General features: G+C 49.2%; 1 protein-coding gene across 1 annotated transcript in view; it reads left to right on the forward strand.

The window, feature by feature from the left end:
• Nucleotides 1-13947, forward strand: part of AKNA (AT-hook transcription factor) — a 34213-nt gene that overhangs the window by 5937 nt on the left and 14329 nt on the right. The window contains exons 4-11 of the mRNA XM_063082330.1: nucleotides 3946-4102; nucleotides 4817-4971; nucleotides 7443-7502; nucleotides 9426-9553; nucleotides 10063-10270; nucleotides 11784-11938; nucleotides 12026-12193; nucleotides 13017-13263. Coding sequence (XP_062938400.1) covers nucleotides 3946-4102; nucleotides 4817-4971; nucleotides 7443-7502; nucleotides 9426-9553; nucleotides 10063-10270; nucleotides 11784-11938; nucleotides 12026-12193; nucleotides 13017-13263 — 1278 coding nt within the window. The remainder of the gene's footprint in view (nucleotides 1-3945; nucleotides 4103-4816; nucleotides 4972-7442; nucleotides 7503-9425; nucleotides 9554-10062; nucleotides 10271-11783; nucleotides 11939-12025; nucleotides 12194-13016; nucleotides 13264-13947) is intronic.

The following is a 13947-nucleotide window of genomic DNA, read 5'->3' on the forward strand; positions in this document are numbered from 1 at the left end:
CACCAGAAAGTCATCAAACAACCTAGAATGCTTCTTGTAACCCTTACCCTTGATCCCTGCATGTAGGATGTAACCTGGTAACCACCCCAGATCTCTGCGTCGTTAAACCAGCAGACAGAACGACTGATGAAGTGATTGTAGTAGAGCTGTCCTCTTTCCCTCTCCTCCTTTGATTCTCCTGCTTCCTGTGATTATAAATTGCTAAGCTCTGCGGGCCCCTCTGGAGTGCATTTCTCAGGGCGACCCGACCTATGCATTTCCTGGTTGCAGTCAACATATTGGCTCAATAAATCCTATGCTTTGTATGTTTGGCCTCGGTTTCTTTTAGGTCAACACAGGGAGCATTATGACAGAGATGTTTATTGGGTACCCATTGAGTGCCAGGCACAGTGAAAAGCATGGGTAGGGGTGGACACGGGAGCACAGCCGTGGCACCTCCTCTCTCTTGGGGGCTCCCCCAACCCAACAGGACTTTGTTCCCCCAGGTGCGGTCCCCATGTGCAGCCCAGACCCTTGGCTCATGTGTGTGAGGGTGTCATAGGAGGGAAGGTGGGAGAGGCTGGGAATGGATCTGCGCCAGCTCACCCACTCAAGTGACTCATTGGCCTGAGGGCTGTCATCAAGAGAAGGGTGAGCACAGTTCAGTGGACTCTGCGGAAGTAGGATGACACTCTCCCCTCGTCCCCCAATCTCACAGCTGCCCTAGGGGAGTGGCACAGGGAGGGCTCACAGTCCCAGCATACAGAGGAAAACACAGGTTCCAGTGGGGAGGGGACTCTCCCCAGATCCCATGGGGCCTGAAGAGAGCTGGCATTCCAGCCATTCTGCCCAGGGTTCTGTGCATCTACCCCAGAGGCTCGGAAGAACCCGGGATGGTGTCATGCTCAGAGCCCTTGTCAGGGAGCTTCGTTCCCAAAGACATCTCTGCTCCTCAGACTGTGTGGGTGGACGTGACCTCCTGAGACCTGCTGAGCCCCTTCTCTCAGTTTGGAACTCTCGGGGAGAGCTGGACCCACCTGGGAGGGAGCCAGGCAGACACCCGGGCTAGGGCTAGCGAGTGGGTGGGCAGCAACGGGTGGGGACCCTCAGGAAGGAGATTGACATTTGCTGAGCAGTCGAAAGGTGCCCCAGGCTAAGGGTCATCTCATTTGATCCTCTCCACATGCAGACACTGAGGCTCAGCCAGGTGGAATGGTTTGTCCACATGCCACAGCTGGTGTAAAAGGTGGTGCTGGGACTTAAACCTATGAATGCCTGATTCCAGAGCAGGTTCTCTTTCCTCATGCCTGGGTGTGTGGGAGAGGCTTAGGGATGAGGAAGATTAATGATGATTATAGTAATGAGAATGGTGATAAGTGATGTTTATTGACCACTGTCCTATGTGATTTACAGCTAGGGAAACTGAGGCACAGAGAGGTTAAGCAACTTGCCCAAGATCATTCAACAGGTAGGGGCCAAAGCAGTGGTTTGAATCCAACAATCTTGCTCCTAAGGCCACCAGTAATACTACACTCTAGCAGAACTAGACTAAATAATTGCAGGATTCTGCTGCTCGGGAGGCTGACCAAGGCCTGGCCAAGGAAACACCAATGGATCTGGAGCCTGGAGGTTGGGGACAGGACTAGGGTGCTTGGCTATGGGGCTGGGAAGTGTGGGGTAGGGGACCAGGGCTGGTCGGGAGTCACTGGTGGGCTCTGCTCTCTACGCTGGCCTCTGGCCAGAGTTTATGCTGATCTCACCACATTCAAGGTCCTGTTGCCACCTCCCTCCACCCCTGTCTCTCCATCTCAGCTGCAGGGCAATCCAGAAGGACGGAGGTGACCAGAAATTACCCCAGAAAGAATTAAGAGGATGACATAAAACCACCTTTCCCAAAGTGTGTTCTCATAGCCACTAGTTGGTCCAGAAGCCCCCTGTGGGAATAGGGTTTGGGGGTAGAGGGTGGAGGGAGTTTCTGTGTTCAAAGGAGTTAGAGAAACACTCCCTGTTCTCTTCTACCCCCCCCCTTCCTGCTCCATTCATACAGGCCATTAGCATTTTAAAGGCTGTGAGGAATCCATCTGTGCAAAGAATATTCATTATTTAACCCAATGTTTCCCAAATTCACTAGTCCATCTTCCACAGATTCCCCATTAGGGAGCTAATCCAGCCTCAGGGAGCACTGTGGGACATCCTGCTTAAAAGGAGCACCCTAGCCCCTTGGGGTGGGTCGGCTGTGTCCAGGGAGACAGGTCCTGGGAGTGACAGGGCTAAGCTCGGCAGCTGCTGCACCCCCACTCCCACTCCTGCTTTGCTTCCTGGGCATCTGCACAGGCTTTTGGCCTCTCTGCTTCAAACTCCTCTGTGATCCCTCAAACAAAGGGGTCTCCTGGCTTCCCTGTCCCATCCCAGCCCAGGAGCTGCTAGTTTCCTTTACTCCCCAGGTAGGGCCTATGGGGTGGGGAAATGGTGGGGGAGGGAAACACACCAGAAGGCTGGGCCTCCCCTGGGATTTGGGTCACCTCCGGAGGACAGGGATGCTGGTGGACGAGCCCCACAGGCAGGTCTGAGCAGATGGCAGAGGGGATTATTAAAATCCAGCTTTGTTCTCATCGAGCGATGCAGAGCCTGAAAGAGGGGGAGGTGGTGGGGGCCAACCCACACTTGGAGTAGATTTTTCTGCCACAGCTGGGACTTGAAGAGCAACTTAAGCAGGAGAGGCTGCTTGCCTGGGGGCCAGGGAGCCCCCTCCACCAGGCCCACCGCACCATGCCCACACCTGATCTTGGAGCAGCAGGGGGCAGTTACAATAATCCACCTGATGTCATGTGAGCAGGTGCCACTGAGACACCACCAGAGTCCAGCTTTTCCATGGACCTGCCTCCATGGTGGCCGTATAAATAGTGAAGATGATGATGGTGGTGGTGGTGGTGATGATGATGGTGGTGATGATAATGATGGTGATGGTGATGGATGTGAGGGTGGTGCCTGCTGTTTATTAAGCACTTACCTTGTGCACAGAGAGGTTAGTTGCGTCAGCTGCTTTAGGACTCAAAGGTGTGCACTGGGGGAGATTGGACGTGAACCCAGGCTTAGACTGCTAAGCCAGGATTGGAAAACATTCTCTGTGAAGGACCAGATTGTGAATATTTAGTTTGTGGACCGTAGAGTCTCTGTTGCGACCACTCAACTCTGCTGCTGTAGTGTGAAAGCAGCCATGGAAAGTACATAAACAAATAGGCGTGGCTATGTTCAATAAAAGCAAAAACAGACCACAGTTCTCCAAATTCTGCTCTAAACCATTGTACAGTACATGGTTTCCCTCTAATTTTGAGCTTCAAATGGTGTTCCTTGGTCATCCGCCTGACTTCCGACTTCTCCCACACAGACTGGGCTGTCTGTCACTTTAGATCCATCCTCAAATGATGGAGATCTGCTACCAGTGAGAAATCAGTTTGCTCACTTGGTGTTTTACTCATTCATTCAAACAGCCAGTGGTTGCAATTATTATCAATATAATTATCATTGTTGGAAATATTTATATTTATTATTAAGAAATATACAATATATAGATTATAATTATAACAAATGTTATTAATAAAATTATTGTAAATAGTGGAAAACCATAGGCTTTGAGTTCAGATAGAGCGATGTTGTAATCCTAGTCCAAGGATTTATCAGCTGGAGATTTTGAGTAAATGACTTACCCTCTCCGAGTCTCAGCTTTCTCTTCTGTAAAATGGGATGATGGTCCCTGCCCTGCCTCCCTTTCAGGTTTGACATAAAGGGAAAATGAAAGGGCATAGAAGCTCTTCACCCAGTGTTTGGCCACTACCCAAGGTCTGCACTAAAAGGTAGTAGTAATTAATACAAAACATATTTGTTTAGCTCCTGAATGAAAATGGGGCCCTCCAGGTGGGTTTGCCCCTCCCCTGACCTGGCTGTGCTGTGCCTCCCCTCTTCCAGGTGAACCTGTACTCTGACCTGCCCCAGCCCAACCACAGCATCCACACAGGGATAGTGCCCCAGGGGACCAAGGTCTTGTCCTTCACCATCCCAAAGCCCCACTCAGTGGAATGGCAGCCAGGCCCCACCAAGGATCCCCAGGCCTCTGAGGCTTCAGGTGAGTGTGAGAGAGAAGCAATGGCTGGAAGACTCCTTCTGCCTGTGATTCCACTCTGGGGAGGCTTGGTTCACCCTGGAGATGGCTCTGGCTTCAGGCCAGAGGATGGAGGGAGGCATGGCCCCTCTTTGGGCCCTTTGACTTGAAGAGGTCACACAGAGATGTGAAGAGTGTCCTAGGCTGCTCTGGCTTTGCCACTTGGCATCCTGGTGACCTTGGGTGATTGTGTAACAAAGGCACTGACCTGGTGGAGCCCATATCATCAGGACTAAGCCCTGCACTAGCCTTGATGTACGTGATCTCAGTTAATGCCCACATCAACTTGGCAGGCTATGCACTATGGTACCCCACTGACAGTTAGGAGAACAAGTCTTGGAGAGCTGGGGACACACCTACGGCCACATAGCTATGAAGGGGAGTGGTGGAGACTCAAACCCATGTCTTCCTGAGTTAGAGTCCACACTGTTGCTGGGAGCCCAGAAGCCTGGCGTGGCTCCTCTCCTTCCAGCTGTGTGGTCCGGGGCAGATCTAGACCTGTTGTCCCCTGTAAATGGGGCAACACTGCCCACCCCACTTTCCTGGTCCCACATGAAGGTGGCGCGAGATGACTGAGCTGTCACCTGATGGAGGAAGTAGTTTTGATGTTTGGCCTCAGTCTTCCAGGCCCTGCAAGGACTTTTCTTGGCCTGAGCTTTTGTCGGTTGTGTATTCCAGGGTGGCTGCTGGCCCAAGGAGACCTGAGCCCCTCCTCGCCCACGAGCACGCCCACCCCAGCATGTCTTCTGGAGAACCAGGGCATTGCCAAGGACCAGCCCTCAGCAGAGCAGACCCAGGCACTGGCTTCTCAGGCCAGCCGATTCCTGACCAGGGTGAGTGGAACCCCAGCTTTGTCCCAGCGAGACTTAACTCACCCAGGGAAAGCAGAGCTTCTGCCTGCTCTCTGCAAGATTCCCTTGTCATTCCCCTGCCTCTGCACCAAGTCACTTTGACATCTCAAACACATGAGCCTCTCCCCTGGTTTTAGAGGCCACACATGCCAACCTCCTTCTTGTCACCCAGAACTAAGTTTAACCCCTTTTTTGGCATTGCATCTCATCAAAATCCTCCAGTTGTGCTTAAAAGTATCTCCTGGCTGGCTCCCAGGAGACTTTCAGCTCTTTCAGGATTCTGGAAGGATAACAGAACCTTACTACCTTTTCCTCTTTGGGACAAACCATCCCACTTTCTTAGTTCATTTTATTAGAGAAATCAATTCTCAGTTACTTCTCAGAGGGTCTTTATATCTTCATCAAACAGTCCAAGTAACTGTGAATTGTTGGCAGGTCTATTTCTAACAGCACACTTGGCGTTATTCCAGAAGTGCTTTAGGGCAGCTTATGAAAATACATACTTTGTAACCACATTCAGAAAACAGAAGTGAGGAAACTGGGGCAGAGGGGAAATAAGGGTAGAAAAAAATAAATTATCTTAGGGTGAAGTGAGTAAACAGAATGTTCTGTGGGACCCTAAGCACTTTCCCAGAGTCACGTATTTGGCTTTGAGCTTCCTAGTTGCCAATGCAAAAAGGGAAATGCAATGGTTACAATCCCTGTGCTCATAAAACAAATTCTTTTGGAGAAACACCACCATTCTTTTCTTTTCTTTGCTCTTTATTTTTCTTTTCTTTTTGTAACAGCTTTACTGAGATATAATTCACTTACCTTACAATTCACTCGTTTAAAGTGTGTGCGTCAGTGGTGTTTAGTATATTCATAGTCATGCAACCATCACCACAATCAATTTTAGAACACTTTCATCACCTAGAAGGAAACCCCATACCCATTAAGCAGTCACTTCCCATTCTCTTTTCCCCCAGCCTGTGGCAGCTACACATTTACCTTCTGTCTCTATGGGTTTGCCTATTCTGGACATTTCGTATAAACAGATTCCTAAAATATTTGTTCTTTTGTGTCTGACTTCTTTCACTTACCATAATGTCTTCAAGGTTCATCCACGTTGGAGCAACATGTACAAGTATTTCACTCTTTTTATCATCACCATTCTGTTTTTTTTTTTTTTTTTTTTAAGACACTTTTTTTTGGTGGCTGGCCAGCATGGGGATCTGAACCCTTGACCTTGGTGTTCTAATCAACTGAGCTAACCAGCCAGCCCTCATCACCATTTTTGGTCCTGTAACTAGAGAGACATTTCTTCTTTGTCCTGGATGTTGTGCATAAAATAAACCCAAGTCAAGTATTCACACTGAGCAGGAGCTAGAGCACCAGCTGACCCCTAATGATCCAGAGCTACCGTGTCCCATACGGGAGCCACTGGCCACGTGTGGCTATATAGTACTTGACAAGGGCTGTTCTGACCTGAGACGTGCTGTGAGTGTAAAACACATACCAGATCTCAAAGACTATTTGGGGTTAAATAAAATATATTATTAAAATTAATTTCAACTGTTTCTTTTTACATTTTTAATGTGGCTCCTAGAAATTTTTAAATTACACATGTGGCTCACGTTACGTTTCTATTTTATATATAATATAAATTATATAATATAATTATATAAATTTCTATATTATATTTTAACACTGATGAAGAGCTTTTCTAAAAATGAACTCCAAATCATACTTGGCCTTTTTTTCCCCTAATTAAAAAAATCTTTTTGTGAATGTAATAGCTGCATATGGTAGAGACCCTCACACAGTACAAATGGTATATTCAGTGAAAAGTAAATCTTACCTGTCACCCATGCAAAAATGTTCAATGCAGACGCATGCATTTTTAGAAGTGTCAACTCCTGGCTGAGTTTCTTGAATCCTTCTAGAGATAGTTTATCATAAACAAGCAAATGTATTCATGTTTTTCCTTTTTTATTCCCAATATATTTTATACAGATGGTAGCATATATAAACACTGTCCTCTACTTTGATCTGATGTTGAAAAGTAGGTCTCGGGGACTATTATACATCAGAACATACACATGTGCCTTCCACTTGTTTATGGCTGTATGCTATTCCACAGATGGGCGTTTAGGCTGTTTCCTGTCACCGCCAGCCATGCTGCAGTAAATGTCCTGGCTCATAGGTCTTCACGCACATGCATGAGTATGCTTTGTTGTTGATAAATTCTTGCAGGTTCCACTTTGATTTTTCCCAAGGCTGCCCTGGCCGAGGCCAGTGGTAGAGTCTATTTCCAACACCCGCCTCTCTGTACTTGGCAGCAACCCCACACCCCGAGGCCAGACCCAGCTTTCCTGCCAAAGCATGAATGTGACTGAGTATGGGAGTCTGCAAGATTCATCTTCCAGGGTCTGGATTAATGGAGCATATTTCCTTCCCCTCCCAATGTCCAGGTGGAGTCCTTTGAAAGACTGATGCAGGTGGGACGTCTCACACCCCGGGACCAACTCAAGGTACCGCCCAATTCAGGAGATGCTCATGGAGCCTCCAAACAACCATTGTCTGAGTCTCTGAAGCCTCTTTTGCTGCAGGACAGAGGAGAACCCCAGATGCAGTGTCTCCCTTTAGAGCAAACAGCTCCTGCTTAGATTCCCATGTTAATGATCGTTGTATCACAATAGTTACCACTTATTAAGCAATGATGGGGATATGTCAGGCGCTGGGGTGAGACCTTGATGACATTATTTCATTTTATCATCATTAAAAACCTGGCAAGGCAGTGACATCATTACCCCATTTAACTGCAATAGAACTGAAGCCCAGGGAGGCAACTGGAAGGCCATAAAGCTGGTAGGCGGCCAAGCCCAGATCCAGATCTGTCCGACTCCCGAGTCCACGGTCGTCATCACTGCCCGGCACTGCTTCCCACTGATTAGCCTGCCTCTTAGCAACCAGAAAAGGGCCTTTTCTTTTTTATCTCCTTTGTTCTATTTTTGTTTTATTATAAAAGTAGTTCCAAAAGTTTGAAGTAGGGTAAAAAACAGGGAGGAGACTCGTAATCTAACCATTGTTGGCCTATTTCCTTTTGGACTTCAGAGTTTTAGATAACTGTCCTCATGTATACAATTTGGATTTCTGCTGCATCAGCCAAGGACCCAGTAGGGAGCAGGTGGAGCTCTCAAAGCTGGGAGTGTAGGGTGTCCAGGGAAGAGACTATTAGCATAGGTATGGACGGCATCAGGACACCCGACAAGGACTGGGGAAGCCCCAGGGAGTAGCTTCCAGAAGCTGTTCCTGTCCCCAGTTCTCTCTCCTCCCACCCTGTAATCTCTTATAGGTGAATCCAGTTGGGGACCAGGAGAGGAGCTGAGGGAGGGCCTGCAGGGCAAGTGCAACCCACCTAGTTTGTAAAAAATATGGCATGAGTATTTTCCTATGTTACTACATAGACGTCACATACATTTTCCAATTACCAAGTGTGTGATGTGTATCATATTATCAAGTGGATGATCAAGATCTTGAAAATTAAAACATTCATCTTCTTCCTCTCTGTCCTAATTCCTCCATATGCAGGGAGGTTGAGAGCTGCCTGAAGATCAAACATGACTGTGGCCTGGAGTCTAGGTTGTCCTCGGCCCCAGTCTGTCCTCCGAGTTGAGTAGGATGGGGATGGTAATTAGACAGGAATAATGATCCTAGCTCCTGTAGTTTTAGCCGTGTATTAACTATGATCACATTTACTGTGGGGACTTAGTGTAACTGTTAGGAACGTGAGTTCTGGAGCCAGAGGGCCGGCATTCAAATCTTGGCTCTACAACTTGTCATTCGCGTGTGTGACCTTCACCAACTTAACTTCTCTGTGCTTCGGTTTCATCCTTTTTAAATGAAGATGATAAATGATGCCTCTCATTAGGATTATGTTGAAGATTAAGTGAATAAATATAACGTGCTTTAGCGCGGAGCTTCAGTGCTCAGTATATGTTAGCTGTCATTATCGACGGTATGATGGTGATGATTGCATCATCTGTCTTGATAGTCTATAAGGATTTGGGAAGAGAGTGACTCATTTTTTGAAACGAACAGTTTTGCAAATAAAGAATAAGGATCTCTCAAGTAGTAGGTCCTCATGGGGACACAGTGATAGTATTTTTGACACTGTGACCGTTGTGGTCCTTGTTGGTCTACCCAGGAGTGCTGGTGCCTTTGGGAGCTGGTGCCAAGGCTCTGTGTTGTGCCTTTGCTGTGCCAGTCTGAGGGTAGAGAGCTCAACCCGGGCAGACAGACTCCAGAGGTTCCCAGCCCCAGCCTCTGCCTCCCAGGGACTGTTGCCTGAGTGAGTCCCATCTGACACATAAGCTGTCTTGTCTACTGTGTCTGCAGGGACAGAGCCCGTGGGGGCTGAGCACTCAGATCTTTCTGGCCTGGTCTGGTTTCAGGGTTTGCAGTGGCTAAAGGCTGCCCACGTGGCCCTAGAGGAGGAGTACCTGAAGGCCTGCCGGGAGCAACACCTTGCCCAGCAGCTTGCCGGCTCCAAGGGGACGCCTGGGAAATTTGATCCTGGCAGGTACGTGCTGGGGAGGGAGGCCTGGGAAGACAGATGGAACAGGTTCCTGGGTCCCCTCTGCCACCGGGAGGGAGGCATCTTGTCCTTAAAATTGGTATAGAAAGGGAACATAGAGAAATCCTGTCCCAATTAGCAACATATCTAAATGGTGGAATACTTGAAAGGTAAGATTTGTGTCCCTTTGGACCCCTGCCACATGAGAAGGCACCTGGGAGATAGGAGCTGAAACCCCTCATTGGACAATGGGGAAACTAAGGCCAGAGATGGATGGGATTTACCTGTTTCCACTGCCGGTGGATGGCAGAGAGGACTCAGGCTGAGGCCTCCCAATTCCCAGTGCAGTCTTCTTTTGCCTTGGTTATTTCAAGTTCTTGGCATTATCTAAATGGTGACATTAAATGGACCCTAAATGGGCATTCCCCGTGGTCTCTGCTGTGACATGCCACCTCCTGCACCTGCTGAAGTCGCTTCCTTCCTGGGCTCTTGGTGCTGATGTTTCCCTGTTCCAGGGAGCTAGAAGCAGAAATATACCATCTCGGAATTCGCCTAGAAGAGCTGAAGGACCACGTGGCCCAGACCCAGCAAGAGCCTGAGCCATCCAGGTCAGACTCAGCTGTGGACAATGCCCCAGCCACGCCTGCCCCCCACCAGCCAAAGTGCCTGCCTGCTCCTTCAGGACAAGCCCCCACGCCAGCCATCCAGACCCCCTACCCTGAGGTACTCCTTTGCCTAACCATGTGGAGCGGTTCCTCCATTCCCTCATTTCTTCTCTACATTTTTATGAAGTGTGTACCATATACTGGGACCTGTGACACACAGTGAGGATTCAGGTGGCGGGGGGGCGTTATCCTCATGGAGTTTTCTATATAGTTGAACTGGTTACACGGTTATTTAATTATCTTTTTGATCAGTGCTCTAAGGAGAATTATGGGGTCTGTGAAGTAGATAACAGGGTAACATGACCGAGTTTGGGAAGGTAGGTCAACGAGACTTTCCCTGAAGAAGTAATGTTCAAGTGAGAACTGAGGATAGGCGGGAATTACTAGGTGCAGAAAGAGCAAAACCATCCAGCGGGGAAAACAGCCCATGCAAAGACCCTGTGGCTAGAGTATGCAAAGCGAGGGGGGACAATAGTCTGAGCTGTGGCTGGAGAGGCAGGCGGGGGCCCCATGATGGGCTTGTGGGTCACATTGAGAGGGTTTTTCAGTAGGGGATAACATAAAAGGGGGTGACATCTGAAGCTGGGGAGGTGGTTGGGAAGATGGAGAGATGTGTGTGGACTTGAGGAGGTTTAGGAGGTGTATTTGGCTGGACTTGGAATAGCCATGGGAGGAAGGAAGTCAAAGAGGACCTCCAGGCTTTTGGCTTATAGTGCTGGATGGATGATGGGGCTATCTACAAAGATGGGAGACACTAGACAAGGGTCGTATATGGCAGGAGCTTTGTAGAAGTTTCTTCAGCCCACACCACTCTTGAGAGACAATCTCTTGAGAGATGATCATGGTCTCTGTTTTGCAGGTAAGCAAACTAAGTATACAGCAGTCACACAGATGACAATGGTGGGATCTCTCTGCCCCCAAACTCCTTGTTGCCTGCACTGCAGAGACTTGTCTGCCAACGACTGGAGCAGGACAAAGGGCCCACAAGCTAGACGGGGTGGGGTTGGTGGAGTGCTGGGGCAGGGTGGATATCCATGACAGGGAAATCTTGCTGGCCCAGTGGTTTGAGGAAATTCTCTCACACTGTGCTCTATCCCGAGGGTAGGAAAGCTATACCAGGCAGCATCGCATGCATTAATGGGGGATAACCTGAGCACATCATCATGAGGGACCCCATGCTCTCACAGTGAAGGTTTTTGGGGGACTGGGGTGGCCATACTGGAATGGAGTGGGGCTAGGAGAGGTACTTCTGGTAGGAAAATCTGGGCGACTTTGGGCAAATCATCTGAGCCTTAGTTACATGTCTGTACAACGGTATGTCCATACTGGTGGGATTGCTGTGAAGTGATGTCTGTATGGTGCCTGGCACATAGTAAGAGCTCAGTCTGTGGCAGCCAGTATTGAAGATCACATGGTCCAGTCTCTGCACCCACATAAAAGGGTGGTGGGGTTAGTGAGTCCAACATATTTTTTACTCTTCAGCACCAGCTCGAGCCTGACATGTGGCACATGCTTAAAAGTGGTATTCAAGTATCTGCTGAATCTCTGCCCCTCCGCTTTTCTGGCCCCAGCCTAGCACTGCCGGTGCTGTCCCCTGCCCATTGCCCATGACCATGGAGGTGAGCTCTGGCAGCAGTGAGGTGGAGGACAGGCCGCAGAACCACCCGGCCCCTCTCAGGCACAAGGAACTGCAAGTGGAGCAAGATTTCCACGGCCTCCTAGAGCGGTGAGTGCTACCCACACCTGACCAGGTATCTGGCCTTCAGCTGCACCCCTGGGCAGAGGTCATGCCCCTCTGTGCATTCTTCTGCAGTTATCTCAGCGCAACATCCCTCCCAGAAGCCATGAGCATGGAGGAGGAGGAGGGCCACACCCTGGAAGTTGATGGGCTAACTCCAGCTCCAGGGAAAGCAGAGGCCACCAGGGTTCCCCCAAGGCAGCACCCAGCACAGGCTCAAAGAAGTCGTGGGGCCTCCTTCAAGTAAGTCACTGAGCCTCCCCTACATGTCCCATACCAATTCTGAAACCACAGCAGGGATCGTTGTCAGGGTGAGCTAGACGGCACTTCACAGTTTACACATGGCTTGCCTGTCCTGTCTCCCCACAGTGTAGACATGATTTTCAGGAGCACAGAAGCAGCATTAAATAATGCTATTCTCCTTTTCAGTCTCTGACCTTCTAATGATATCAAGGAGAAAGTCTCCTTTAATGCTATTATGTCTTTAATGCCTCTGTTGATCTTCCTTTGAAAAGAGAGTGAGAGGGAGAGAAGTCAGGGAGAAGAGTCAGGGAGAGAAGTCAGGGAGAGCACAGACAGCACAAGCAAGCAGGCCTTGGGCTCAGAGCCATCAGCAGGCCACAGGAACTATCTAAAATATAATAATATTGTTTTGATGTGTGTTGTATTTATTTTCAAAGTTAGTTTCTATTTGTAACACAAAATACTGGTCTTCTGCTTATAATAGTGACATAATTTTTTGTGCAAATAGAATTTTGTGGAAATGACTGAAATAGGGAAGATGGTATGCAAACTCTTGAAGTCTGCAAAATGCTGCTTTAGCTCAGCTGTTCTTACGATATTTCCATTGTGGCTTATTGGGTGGCTTTTGTTGGCATCCCATTTTACAGTTAAGAAAACTGAGGTTCAGGGAGGGGAAGTACCGTGCCCAATGTCACACAGCTAGAAGGTGGCAGAACCAGGATGGGCACCCAGGAGCTGACTCCAGAGATTGTGCCCTGGACTGCTCAGGGCTGCCCGGCTCATGTTGGGGCTCAGGGATGGTGTGCCTCTTCTTCCCCACCAGGGAGGCTGAGGAGCAGATGGTGTCCCTGAAGCCACCAGGTTTCCAGACTCCTGCAGCCAGAAACGGGCACATGCCAGGCCTGGACAAGGTTGATGCCGCTCCTCCAGGCCCTGGCATGCCACCACAGTCTCCAGGCACCAAGTCCATGGCATCCCACCAGAGCAGTACAACCAGCCTGGAGGGCAGTGGCATCTCTGAGCGCCTTCCACAGAAGTCTTTGTGCCAAGCTGGCGGGCCCCACCTGGAGGTAAGTGTCCTCACAGGGGCATGGGCTCAGGACCTCAGCATCTTTCCTTGGATCTCCTGAGCTTTCTGCCTCCAGCCTTTGCTCAGGCCGTTTCTTCTCAGAATGGAATGCCTGTGGCTCCTGTCCCTGCCAGCCACGATCTTACCCAGCATTCAGGTCTTATAGCCATTGCCAGCCCTTCACCCCATCTTTCTGCCAGGTTCCTCCTCTGAGAGCTCCTAGCCCATTGCCTGTATTTCTCCAGACCTGCTTATCACAGCTGGGGGCTGGTTCTTTACTCCATGCCATTAGTGCCATTAGAGCAGCCATTGTCAAACTGTTGGAGGGGTCACAGACCACTGGAAATGTGACTTATGCTATGGATCCTCTCATGGAATAATGCAGAGATGTGCATGTACACACACATGCATACACATACTCTTCTGTAATCCTAATAAGCTCATGGTCGGAAATCCCTGCACTAGACCGTGAACTCACTGAGGACAGCCCCTGTGTTGCTGTGTCCTTTGTGCCTGCATTAAACCCAGTATGTAGGAGGTGTACATATTCAATGGACTTTGTTTTCTCAACACAGTGGGCCTGAGCATTTCTGCAGTCAGTTAAGACTTTCTCTTTCCCCTCTTCCTATTTCCCTTTCGCTCCACAAGGGCTCTGGCTCCACGCCTCATGGAGCAGGACTTGCTT

The sequence above is a fragment of the Cynocephalus volans genome, chromosome 17 (assembly GCF_027409185.1).
Source record: "Cynocephalus volans isolate mCynVol1 chromosome 17, mCynVol1.pri, whole genome shotgun sequence".
NCBI classification, from domain to species: domain Eukaryota; kingdom Metazoa; phylum Chordata; class Mammalia; order Dermoptera; family Cynocephalidae; genus Cynocephalus; species Cynocephalus volans.